This window comes from Rhamphochromis longiceps, linkage group LG23, assembly GCF_057381845.1.
Source record: "Rhamphochromis longiceps isolate RC_006_pf linkage group LG23, R_longiceps_female_GT1.1, whole genome shotgun sequence".
In the NCBI taxonomy this organism is placed as follows: domain Eukaryota; kingdom Metazoa; phylum Chordata; class Actinopteri; order Cichliformes; family Cichlidae; genus Rhamphochromis; species Rhamphochromis longiceps.
Window position 1 is genome coordinate 6193641 of NC_140578.1, and position 13341 is coordinate 6206981.

Here is a 13341-nt window from a genome sequence, read left to right on the forward strand (position 1 = left end):
ACAACAGGAAAAATGTATACAAAATAAGAGGTAGGCTCCATTAGAACAGGTTGCAAAGTGCTTGGTTTAAGATGAGATTCAATTCAGTTTCCTTCATATAGCAGCAAAGAACACGGAAAACCCCAACACTCATATAACTCACCTTATAAGCAAGCACGTTGGTGACAGTGAGAAAGAAAAACTGTTTTAAAAGGAACCAAACAGAACTAGGCTCAGGAAAGGGCAGCCAACTGCTGTGACGGCTTGGGGTCTGGACGAAAACAGGACCAAGACACACTATGGAAAAGAGTCAGAGATGAATAATAAGCAGTGATTAAATGCAGAGAAGTGTATAAAGAACATCACCTGACGGAAGAAAAAACCCCTCAGTGCATCATGAGACTAGATTACTGACTCAATGATTACTGATTACTTTATTTACCATGAGAAACTCGTGGCTTCTTTTTATTTTGACAGATTGATTTGACTGAATCTGAGCAGAGATTTCAACCTTGTACGCTTCATTTGACCTTGACCTTCATTATTCAACCTTTATAGCTTTTAGAAGCCAAATATTGCTCCCATCATATGGGTAAAGATAGTAAAATACACCATTTCTGTATGTAATGCTTCAAGGTCCTAGATCAACGTTTAGGGTCACATGAATTAGGAAAAAGCTTTTAGTTTCCAGGAATATACTAAATTAGTCTTTATTTGAATTCTTTGAAACATTTTTTTCAATCTAACATTGTATGACTTCCTAATGACATAAAAAGATTAATATACTAAACTAGATTTTGATATTAACAATGCTGACGTCAGCACAAATGATGAGAGAACAGATGATGTCATCATACTGTGATAAATATATGATTAAACATCAGAGAAGTGCTCTCTGGGTGTTCTTGTTACTAAACTAGGTTTGCTTTGTACGACTCTGGCACCACAATTATAATCTTTGGAGTCAGTGGACCATATGACATCCAGGAAAAAAAAACCCATACAAAGTCTGAATGATGAACTCATTTATTGGTATTGACATCGAAGTAAATTAAGTATATATTTATGAGCTACGCCGATTCCCATATAAAGACAGTCATAGTCAAAGGGTGCAAAATCATCAAAGAGGTCACTCAAAACACAAGATTGTTTTGAAAAACATAAAAGAATAGCACTGTACATTCATCAAATTTTACTCTTTTTTTTTTTCTTTGCTATGCCAGCCCTGGAACAACAGAAAATATAAATGAATATATGAAATATATCCACATCCAAATATATTCGTTTTGATTTTCTTTCACCCTCTCATGAAGTTCATGTTTGCGGCTTTAAAGACTTTATTTCTGATGGCATCTGTCACTTTTACATCTTTGCAAAATGTATCTGATTCAGCTTTACTTTGTGTTCAGTGGTAATTGTCATTTAAATTAAGATAGAACTGATAAATGTGGATGTTACAAGTATCCCTTTTTTGTTTCTGCCATGTTTGATAGAAATGCATCACATAATTTTTATATTAATCAGATACATATTCTTGCTATTACTTGCCTTTTCTTAATGAGCTAGTAGTGTTCTACTGGATGTTGATCTGGGGACTGGGGAGGCCACTAAATTTATCACGTTAATTAAACAATTAAAGGTAACTTCTGCTTTGTGACATGCTGAATTTAGCATTAAAAGTAGAAAATTGTGACCAGAAAGAGATGCACACCATAAAGTCCTGAGATGATTGCAGGGTCCAAAGTCACTGTGCAACTGTTGTCAGGTGTTTGACTCAAAGCAAGCTGGGAACATGAATCCTACAACTGTTGCCTCAGCAGATGTGAATAATCGTCAGGGCACACGGTGTTTACCAGTGTTGGTGAGCCTGTGCTGGCTGCAGTTTCAGATTTCTGTTTTCAGCTAACAGAATTGATTCCTGATGCAGAAATCCGACATGTCTAAGATGGTTTTCTGCTCAGTGCAGAGATAAGATAAAGCTTTTCCCACGATTTTTTGGTATTAGAGTAAACTGAAAACCTGAAACAGAGAATCGTGTTTGGTCTCAAAGATCATACTTTCCCTCATTCTGAAACTCCTGAATGTTTATCTGCAGGAGTGTATGCTGTACCAAGTTGACTGGCTGTTTCCATAACTGCACAAACAAGTAGATATACAGATATTCTAATGAAGTGTTTGTTGAGTGTAATAATCATATTCTATAAACATCAGCATGTTTTTACTGGCTTTGTGTTGTCAGGCTAATATTAGCTATTGTCTCTCAACACTGCTGGGCTGTTGAATTTGTCTCAAGTTAAAAAGTTGCAGTTAGTTCCAAATGGTCCAGTTTAACCTCCTCCTTTTGTAGATGAGCTAAGACTGAGGTAGGATAAATGCATATGCACGGGATAGTCAAGGCTATAACAGAGTATGCATTTGGGATGATCTTTTACAAAGGAGAGGACATGTCTACATGTCATAGCAGGAAAAGCACAAACAGAAAAGCAGATTATGTCTGAAATCTATTTTTGCATCAGGAACCAAGTTATCTCTCTGCTTCTCCTTCTATGAAACGTCTGATTGGGCCTTTGGAAATTTCTTCAGCCAGATCAGAAATGACAACATCTCTTGCAAGCCTGTCCTGTTAATTGTAGTCAAGCGATTAGTGTGTCCATTGCCGTTTTGAAGAGAAAACAATTGTAATGCATGACATGAAAAGAATACCCTTTAGGTTTAAAATTGTTACTGCATAACTGAAGCTCAGACTTAAGCAAAAGTTCTCTGATTTCAGTGAGCATGGAGGTAGTTCATGCAGTTCTTTGTTTCTGGGCTGTTGGCTTATCAGCATTCGTCCTCTAAAAGCAGGTTTCATTTGCTTTCAGTTTTACTAAGCGTTTTGAAAGAAGTCACTGCAGTCAATTTTCACTGCATCCAGAGTCAGCTTCCCTCCAAACACCAGCGGCTCTATGAAGATGTTGTGATTGGAGATGAAAGGCATGTCCAGAAACTCTCCACATTTCTCCTCATCATCTTCCTCGTCCAAATTTCCAGGCTCGTGTGATGAAATATAATCAACAGTTGTGTCCAGAGACGTGTGCGTGTGATCGGAGCTGTCTGAGTCGTGGGACAAACTCTTAATGTACGTGGTTGGAATGACCGACTCCGGCTCAGTCTCAGAGCTCAGCCTGGTTGAAGGAGACATACGCAAGATTGGTTTTCTAGATTCACTGTTCTGCTTGGGTAGCTCCTCCACATTCACCAGGATGAGCTTTTCTTCCTCCCTGGGTTCACTGGAGCTGCATGGTGGGAGCGGCAGGTTCATGTTGCCCTGTTTGGAACAGAGACACGAGCTCAAATGACGAACAATAAGAGATGCAGTCCAACCTGAATTCTTCTTAACTTTTATACGTTTACCTTGTCTTGGGTATACTCTTTGGCCCACTTGCTGTTTGCAGGATCTGGCACAACATCTAGCATGAAACACTGAAAAAGCTCCCAAGACCTGAGGGAGAAGGAGAAAACTTTTTATAGCAACAAAATAATAAGGTGTAACTGCGTTATAGAGTTTATGTTGCACATGTACCTTTGCTTTACGGTTGAGTTCTGGTACAAACACACAAGAATCACCACAGCCACGGAGCTGATAATACACACCGGTAGGAGGAACGCTTGGGTGTCATCTGCAACAGTGGCAACAAAATAAAAAGATGTAAGATCACGGAATACACCTTTATTTCCTCTGTTACAGCGCGTCTAGGACGCTTAACTCTTTGCAGGTTCTTGCAACAGGACAGCAAATCTACAACAGAATGGCTGAAAAGTAAAAGCATTAGGTATTTCAAAGGCCCACAGTCCAGTTCTCCACCCAACTGATGCGGTGGAAGTACTTCAAGAAAGCTAAGTATAAATAAATTCAGTTCAGTTCAGTTCAGTTCATTTTTATTTCAAACATTTCAAACATGTGCCTTCACAATCATTACAAAATATCATTCCATTATTTGTTTGAAAAGGAGTAGGCTGAAGTAAATAAATGCCAAGTTTCAATGAACTGAAGCAACTTTAAAAAGAAGAGTCATACAGAAAATAGGTTTACTGCTGCTTATAATAGTTATGAGACACTAAGTCATTGTTTGGACTTATTTTCTCACAGGACTGCATAGAAGGCTGTGACTAATTTATTTTCCTCATTACTGTATATGTACATTTAAAAAAAAATTATACATCAGTATCAGGGACTATTTTAACGAAGATCACTTGGATTGAAAACCAAAAAGCAAACAGTCTGAGTATAGTATAGTATAGTATATACTAGTATAATAGTGTGTTTTTAAACAGTTTCACTTAAAACAAAGCTTTAATGTGAAACTTTACAATTACTTGTATATAATAAATTTAGTGATAATAAGTTATTTAATATTTTATTTTTTATTTATTTAATATTAACACAGTACTACAGATGTGATAATTGACATGAACTTCTTACAGACCTGTTAAATTCAAGGCAACACTCAACAACCAGGTAGCTTAGCTTAGCTTAGCAAAATGATTGCATTGGAAATAGCTTGCATGGCATGCAGACCTCCTATTTTACCGTGTCACTAGTGCAGTTTCAGATTTACTCTACAAACCCAAGAGTGGGATTGAACTCCTCCCTGAAAGAAACTAAGTGTAAAAAAGAGGCTGCTTACGTGCAATGAAGAACTTGATCTTTTGACCTGCAGGACCATCTCCTGCAGCTGTTGAAGCACTCATCCACAGTCTGTACTCTGCTGGAGGCAGGTCTTTAATTATATACGTCCTCTCTGATGCTGGCGTAGAGTCTGAAAATGTATAAACACATACAGCAGAGGCAGAACATTTTGTCAGTGTGCATAGTTTCTGTTAAATATGTTTCAGTCACTGACTGTATATAGAAGAGCTCGGTCATTTGAGAGGGACTCAGCATAAAGTTGCTTTTCCTCCACACTGAAACGATCCAGCTGGGGTGGTTTGGAAGTCTGGCTAAGGTGCCTCACAGGTGTGAGGTTTTGGGGCTTCCCAGCTTGTAGGAGGCCCTGATGTAGACCCAGGAGAGATTATATATTTTAGTTGGCTTGAGAACAGCTTGGCATCCCTCTTCAGAAGAGCTGGAGGAGGCGGCCGGGGTGAGGTTGGTCTGGTTGTCTATGCTTACACTGACCCGTTTAAGTAGCACAAACTGGGTAAATGTTACACTTTAAGGTGTGGCTGTCTTGTGATTCATAAGTCACAACTCTATAGATGCACATGCAATCTGTGGTTTCTTTGTGAGGCCCACCCTTCACTCATTGTGTCCGGTTTCCAAACGGCATGCTGGCAACAGAAGAAATGCTGAACTTCACAAACTAATGGCTGATGAATCCTCTGTATGATCTGTATGCTTTTTTAATCATCTGTTCTCTTATGTTTCATTTGGTTACATCGCTTCACAAGAAAAATGCTTTAATGCCTGGAACCATATTGAAATAACAAGCTTTTGAATAAAATATTAATGTGGTCCCTTCGATTTAGCATTCTCATTTTCTTCACCTTGGCCTTTTCTGAAAATGTCAGTAAAATAAAACAACTGCAGTTTAACTCTTCCTTACAGATTTTAGTGTTCCCCATGGTCTCCAAATAGATAGTATACTTGGTAATGCAACCCCTGCGCTGACTCCTGTCAAGCTCACTCCAGGTAATGTTCACGTTGTTTCTTCCCTCAACCTTCTCTTGGACACGTGGGGCGGCTTCTGGAGCTGCAAACCACAAGCACAACCCAAAACACTGCTTAATATGATGACCATTAACAAAATATTTAATATTTAATAAGGAATATTGACTGTTTTGTATGTCTTACCTGACTCCAAAGTGGCAACACCTTTAAATTTCCAACTAATGGAACTCTCATTATAGAGCACATACACCGCTCCGTCATAGCACTCATATGGCTGGACATCTGCAGAAAGGAGGACAGAAGCACTTTAAGAGAAAAAAGAAATGTGCAAAATGTGTGTTTTAAAAAAGTGACAGATCACTCATTAGAGGCTTTGCTTTTCTCCTGCTTCATTTTTCACTTCCTACCTGAAATGACAGCGTGGTTTTTGTTCTCGCCCAGCCTGACCCATCTGAGCTCCTCCAACTTGTTGCCATCTGGGTACCACTCCACTACATATGTGGTCGGTGGTGGTGCAGTTTCAGGTTTTGTCCAGGAGATGGTGATATTGGAGTTGTTGGCTGTTACTTGTAAGTTGTTAGGGGATTTGGCTGAAGCGAAAACAAGGCAATCATGTAGTCACGTAATTCACAAATGCATAGATCAGTGTTACTAATACATTTGTAACATTTTAATGAGAAGACTTAAAATTAAAAGAAAGGGAACCAGACTGTGGATTTTTATAATTCTCCTGACAAAGAAACAAGGCAGAATTACCATCTGGGAAAAGTTTTTCACGAGGGCAGTTAGGAATTGTTTTATTTTTTGCAACAAATAGACGTGTAAGGTAAACTGCAACCTGAATTATTACATAAATAACTGCCCCTGTTTTGTGGAGGGCCTCAACATGTTGGTGTACGCTGATAATGCACAACATTACAACCACCTGGCCTGATACGAGCAGATCGAGCATGCCATCAACACAGATCTGACCCAGAAAACATGCACGCAGGAACACTAAAATTGTCATATATCTAATCTATAGGGTGACATTAACATACACTGTGTCATATCTTCCCTATGCGAAACTGAAAATTAATTCCTGGGAAAAAGGAACTAATGGAGTGAGAGTCACCTTCTACGCCCCTCCCCCAAGTCACAAGTTGTCTTTGGTGTAGCTGGATTTAATTTCCTTGTGGTCCCACCCACCAAATCACACCTTTTCTTTACTATCTTAAAGAGCCGCTAAGTTAAAGCCAGACTTTAGAGAAGTCTCTGTGTCCATGCTGAGTTTTGAAAACTAAAGGCAATGAAAATTTGGGACTTTGTTTTATTGTGTGAGACAAGGGATGAGGAATAAAAATGCTTTACAGCCACAGGCACCTGGACACTCTAGGGTTACTGCTTGGGCCGGACTTGTTGCATGGGTGCTCAGTAAGATTGGGATCTGGAGAGTTTGAATGCTAGGTCAACATGACAGACTCTTTATTGCATTCCTCCAGCTGTTCGTGAGCAGCTTTTTCAGTGGCGAGGTGAGGACACTGTGGCCTGAATGCACTGTAACGAGACCATCAGTGCCATTCACTCAAACTGCAGGGGGGATTTTGCTGTAGTCGAATTTGGTCTAATTTTAGACCAGATCTGTCCTTGAAGAGCATATTCCAAATATGTTTTTGGTGAACCAGATAACTACAAACAAAGACATATCAGTGTTTCAGCACAGAAGCTCTGGTTGCAGAACAGACGATGGAAAAAGAGATACTGAATCATATGTCAAATGTCTTTGTTTTTTTACCTTCAGTACGACGGGTTGTTACTCTGGCAGGAGGGGACAGCCCTTTGGAGTTGCGAGCCCTCACTGTCACATCACAGCTGGCACAAAGTTCAACTAGACAACTCCTTTCATTGGCACTGACGTTGGTGATGACACTAAAGCTAGAAATGCTGAGTTCATATCCTAGGATCTTCCCTCTAGAGACGGAAACGTTCATCTCCTGAAATCAAAGAAATAAAAAAGCATCACATCAGTTTTTTTGATGACTGGAGGATGCAGACCAGACAAAGGAAATGATTACACAAGCCTGGGATTTAGATGCCGCTCAAAATCAACATCACAGCAAGATGAGTATGTAAGACACATCATTTCTGTTCAGCTCCTCTCTTTCTTGTAAACTGAAACTGTGGTATCTGCTGACAGGTTTCACTTGTCTCTCAGTGTCTTTATGTGACATTGAAAGTTTCGAGGTGTGTGTGTGTGTGTGTGTGTGTGTGTGTGTGTGTGTGTGTGTGTGTGTGTGTGTGTGTGTGTGTGTGTGTGGTCCAGAGTGGTGATTGTGTGAGTGTGAATGTCACACCTCAGAGGTGGTCAGTTGTTGACATTTAGTCTGCAGAATAAAGTAGTAGTAGTAAAGCACAAAGATCAGAAAGTGTTACTATGGTTACAATGTCACATGCCCACACAGACACACAGAACGGGGAGAGGGGAATACATGTAGACCTCAAACCCTCAGACTCAAGCACACACAGCAGCGCTATGTGCTATGTGTCAAGTGCAGTGCAATTTCATGTAATTCAGCTCTGCAGCAAACATGTTAAGGATAATAAACAGTGAAAACTGTATAAGTTTTCTAATAAGACTTACCTTCCAGTAAACTTTCATGTGTTTAAAATCAGATGCAAGCCACACATCCAGCTCTTTGGCAGGGGCTAAAAAAAACAAAACAAACTGCAGTAAGTCACCAGGACATATTAACTCAATTCATGCAAGAGAAGCTAGTGAACTGGGTGGGTTTTCATTTCAGTAAATGAGCGCATCTGCATCAACGGTGTGATGGTTCCTTATCAGTGATGAAATGCTTTGAAATATTTTAAAAAGTGACAGACATCCATTGTGCAGCTCTGTTAAACTTTCCATCTTAACTCTGACAGTAATGAGTAGCAATTCCAAGAAACCCCGTGTTATTTGAATCAAAGTCCTTATCTAATTAAAAAAAGAAAATAATGCACAAACAGTGTGGTTAAAAGGTCTGTTGGTGCAAACTGTAGTTATTCATTATTAAAATTAATTCTATGAGGCTTTATTCACAAACTCTGTGATGTTTTTGGAAAGTTCTGTCTAAACCAAACTTGCTAAAGTCTTACACAGGGGAGGGTGGTTTCCTCTACAGTAACTCTGGCAGCAGTGTGTGACCGTACATGAGATGTTGTAACCCAGTGAGGAAGAAAAGGTCACTTCACCCTGTCATTTGTGTACAAATGTAGGAAGATGTGGTAAAATAAATGTAAATGAGGTTAGAGGGAGTGCTTTGTACAATGCCTCCTAGAAGACGCATGTATGCTAGCGTCAACCCTATTCCAAAGTGCACTGCCAGTTATTACTTTCTTTCACTTCCAGTAATTTCTCAAAAGAAGGAAAATTTAAGTATTAATGAGAACACACAGCAGTCACATGGTCACAATGGTTCCCTGTTGATGAGTTCAAGTGCTGTTGTAAAATGAGATTTCAGGGTTGGCCGCTTGCAACTTTTTAAATGCCAGTTTCAGTTGTTTCTATTCAGAGTGTTTATATTTTCAAATACAGATACCAACCACAAAAAAGGATATCACAGCACTGCCTAGTGCAAAAATGAAAACACCTATGAAATGATCCACTTTCACAAGAAAAGGCAACATATTGGGTCATGTTTCTCTCTAAGCTGATTTTCATTGTGCCTTTGATGTCATGATAATAATCATCTGTGGTCATTTAATGTGTGGAGTCAAAATAGCCTTCTTCAGAGGTCCAGAGAGCACGTTGCTGTCCAGAAAAATGAGGAAGAAAGACAAACTGCAATTAATGTGTTTGAGAGGAAGCACAATTGTATTATCTGATGGTCTGCACAGATAAAGCGCCACAGATATACTGTATCTGTACCTTATTATCCGTCTCTAGACAGAATGTGTAGTGTCAGGAAGTGCTTCATAATACGCAAAGGCAGACCTTAAAACAGCCTTCCGGAGCTGCAGGTTAACACATGAGTACTTACATTCCTCTTGAGTCCATGCGTAAATGTTTGTGCTCCACTCACTCCACAGGCCGGTGCTGAATTTAGATCTGGCTCTGAAATGGTACAACCTGTAGGGCTCCAGAGAAGAGATGGACCAGTGGGAGGAATTCATCTGCACAACCTGTAAGTTAATAATAAATACATATTTTTCAGTTATATAACCTCAGATTGCCATATAGATACGAGTTTTGCATGTGGAAGTGATCCGCGAATTAACCCATTGTAAGAACACCTGAGAGAAGATAAAAGGACAAATTCCAGCTTGTTTTTACGACTTGAGCATCATTGTCAATTCACTTATACTCATATCAGTCCTGCTACTCATATATGCCTCTCGATCTGAATCAGTAACAGACCTATTTGGTCTAACTGTATATCTTCAAAGGTTCATGTGATATCTCTGACTTCTACTTTTCTCACTGAAAGTCCCTAAATTCTCAAACTCTGAAGAGTTAAAATGTCTTACTGAGTCCTGATAAGTTGTCCATGTCTGCTTTTCTGCCCTGTACTGGATCTCCAAGTGCTGAGTCCTCACAGGCTGCTCCACTTTCATGATGCACTTCCGGGAGTAGCACTCTGGCTTGCCCAGAACGGGAGTCGACGGCATCACTGTTCGGATCAACGCAAAGTGGTCACATAAATGACAAAAACAAACATTTTGTACAGCACTAAAACAAAACAGGTTCCTAATATTTGCCATATATGTATTGTCTTGATGCATGCTCCATCCAGCGTGTAAGGAAATCCATCTGGATGTTGCGTTTTCAGTGGGAAAGGTGTTTCATCCCTCATCCGTTGAATGAGTGACGAAACGTTTCCCGAGCTAAAAACGTAACATCGGTGTGAGCAGAATCATCTTTCTGGGATTCCTCTGGATTATTATTGGCAGGATTTGGAAAAGAGCATGGGTGATCATCAGTAACCATAAACTTCAAGATTGAAGTATAGAACAGTTTCCACTGCAGAGTTGGCGTGAAATTCTACCCACAGCATCATTACGTTGTCATACCCTTCAGTCAACCTGAAAATCTTTTCTTGCTTTTTTTTCTTTTTTTTTTCCACAAGTTTCATCTCTGGAGTCATTGGTCTCCAGTTGATGGTAACTTATATGAGTCTTACCAATTTTACTGAGTGTGTAGTTAATGATGGACGAGTTTGCAGAACCCAGTGGGTTTTCAGTTTGAACCCACACTGAGATGAGCTCGACTGATCTGGAGACAGTGAAATTCACCGACAGCAACTCGGTTCCCTTATCGGAGACTTTGTATGACGTTGATCCATCCGAGTGACTTCCAGAGACCCCCTTCACCCTGAAAGTTTCAGTTGACAGAAAAAACTGTTATCGATGTGTTTTGAAGGCAAAACTGACAAGCAGAATATTTGTTTTTATAGCAGTATGGTGGTGACTCACCAAAGCGCTGAACTGTTTCGAAGATTAGTGTCCCGTCCTCTGTTCCAAATGCAGACCACAACTCCACTTTCATTCTTTACGATTTTGTAGATGCATGAAATGTTTTTAGGGTGATCTGGTAGGTCTGGAGATCAAAGAAGACAGAGAAAATACTCAACTGAGTACTGAGCGGAGAGCTAAAGCATAAACAATACTAAAAGTAGTAATTTGTCTTTTTATGTCAAGCTGCATGTGTCAGAAACAGCAACAACAACCAAAAATAGTTTATTTTCACACTTGAGTTAGCAAATCCTATATAGACTAAATAAGAAACTTATCATAGCTAACTTTGACACTTAGCTGTGCTCACTCCTTAACATGCAACCAGAGTGTACATTATGTAAAGACAAAAAAGCAGAACCAAATGACCCTTTGACAGCTTTTGTAACTTAGAAGTGCTAAACATACCCTAAAATAAAAAGTTCTCAAGCTGAAAGACAAGTCCTGCCCTGCAGAGCATCGCTCAGGACTTTTCAGTCTATTCAACATCAATCTGTTGGCTTTTTCTAATTAGAAATAGAGAGCCTAAAATCCATGAACCTGGGCTAAAAGTCTCAGTAGAGGGGACTTTCATGCTCACTGAATACTCACATCCAGCTGAGATGTCAAGTCCACAGGGGTCCAGATCTTTACGGTTCTCACAGTGACAGCTGTATGTTCTGTTCTCTGTTATGTTCACCACCTTAAAATGTATGGTTGTAGAATTCAGTGCTTTGTGTTTCTGCTTTGTGGGACCTTGGCCACTGTACATGGAACCCGTACACATCAGGTTAAAGATGCAGAACACCTCAAAACTGGAGCCTAGCTGCACTACAGAGTCAGTACTCGACCTGATGACGCAGGATTTGTCACCTAAAACAGAAAGAACAGCTTACAGACTGTAATAACATGATCATATATATATATATATATATATATATATATATATATATATATATATATATATATATATATATATATATATATATATATATATATATATATATATGTGTGTGTGTGTGTGTGTGTGTGTGTGTGTGTGTGTGTGTGTGTGTGTGTGTGTGTGTGAAAAAAGTTATATCCCAGATGGCAGATACATTTGGGGTTAATCAGGGCTATGCCTGACACTTGGCTCATGTAAGATGAGCCAGTCTGAGTCAATGTCTTTAGTCAAGGCCAAATTTGGCTCATAGGAACCTGCAGAAACAGCCAAACATTAACTGCTAATCTGGATTATATGAAAATCTGATTTAACTATAATTTCAAATGTCAATCTTCACATTTGCACACAAAAACACTGTCCACACGTTCTTCTTCTAGGCATATTCTTCGGGATATCAGTTATCACATTAGTTATCATATATAAACTATCACATAACCACAAGGTTCACAAACGACGGACAATGGGAAAGATTCTAGATCACTACCTTTAAGACTTCTTTAAAAAACACACCAAACAAACCCACTGATCGTGTTGCTGATATCGAACTTTTATCACCAACATATATAAAGAGAAAATAAGAGATATGTTAGAAAACTGAATCCACACATTTATCTAAGCTTACCAATGCAAAGCTGCACGGCCAGCACGGCAACGGCGACGAAGACCGACCGTAACTGCAACATTGTTGCCACGAGTCATCAGCAACTTTACAGCAGCCTAAGTGTCTCTTCCATTGCCACGGGAGCTGCTTCGCCTTAAAAAGGAGAAGTAAAAAAAAAAAAATGCCTGCGATCTCTTATGCTTTCGATGCAGCGACTGTAGAGGTGGGAGGAATCAAAATAACATTATTGATTAGAAATGTTCACTTCATACAGCCAATAAGGTCGTAACTTATAAAATGTATACATTGTGAGGCATGTACCAGTGTCAGTGTAATCACACGCATGGTTCAAGTGCAGCAGAGGACAGTATATAGTCAATAGTAGTTTAAAAACAGGAGAAACGATCCTGAAAGTCACCCAAATATCACATCTCAACATCAAATTTAACTTTTAGTTACCGTCTAAGCTGTTCGTAGCTCTAGCCGTCTTCGTATCGGATCCTAAACATCTTCATTTAGAGAGAGAGCGCGTCCACACTGCGGTGGTAACGTGAGAGCGGAGACTCCGTGTTGGCTGGCTGCCGCCCCTGATGTGAGGTAACTAACTCCTGAAACTGGTCTACCTTTACTTTAGAAATTATCACTGAAGCCAGATAACCACAGAGGCTTCTGTGCGCACCCAGGCTGCACATCAGCACTGCCTACTTGTCTGTT

General features: G+C 39.6%; 1 protein-coding gene across 1 annotated transcript; it reads right to left on the minus strand.

Annotated features, from left to right (window-relative positions):
- Positions 1–242: 242 nt before the first annotated feature.
- Positions 243–13203, minus strand: il12rb2 (interleukin 12 receptor, beta 2a). Its single transcript, XM_085399155.1, has 16 exons — positions 13087–13203; positions 12649–12842; positions 11696–11956; positions 11066–11189; positions 10774–10964; positions 10121–10263; positions 9634–9775; positions 8250–8314; positions 7404–7602; positions 6037–6219; positions 5813–5911; positions 5565–5711; positions 4647–4778; positions 3542–3638; positions 3373–3460; positions 243–3286 (listed from the first exon to the last, which is right to left on the minus strand). The coding sequence occupies exons 2-16, from the start codon at positions 12707–12709 to the stop codon at positions 2846–2848; spliced, it is 2373 nt and encodes a 790-aa protein (XP_085255281.1). The 5' UTR covers positions 12710–12842; positions 13087–13203; the 3' UTR covers positions 243–2845.
- Between the last annotated feature and the right edge of the window lie 138 nt (positions 13204–13341).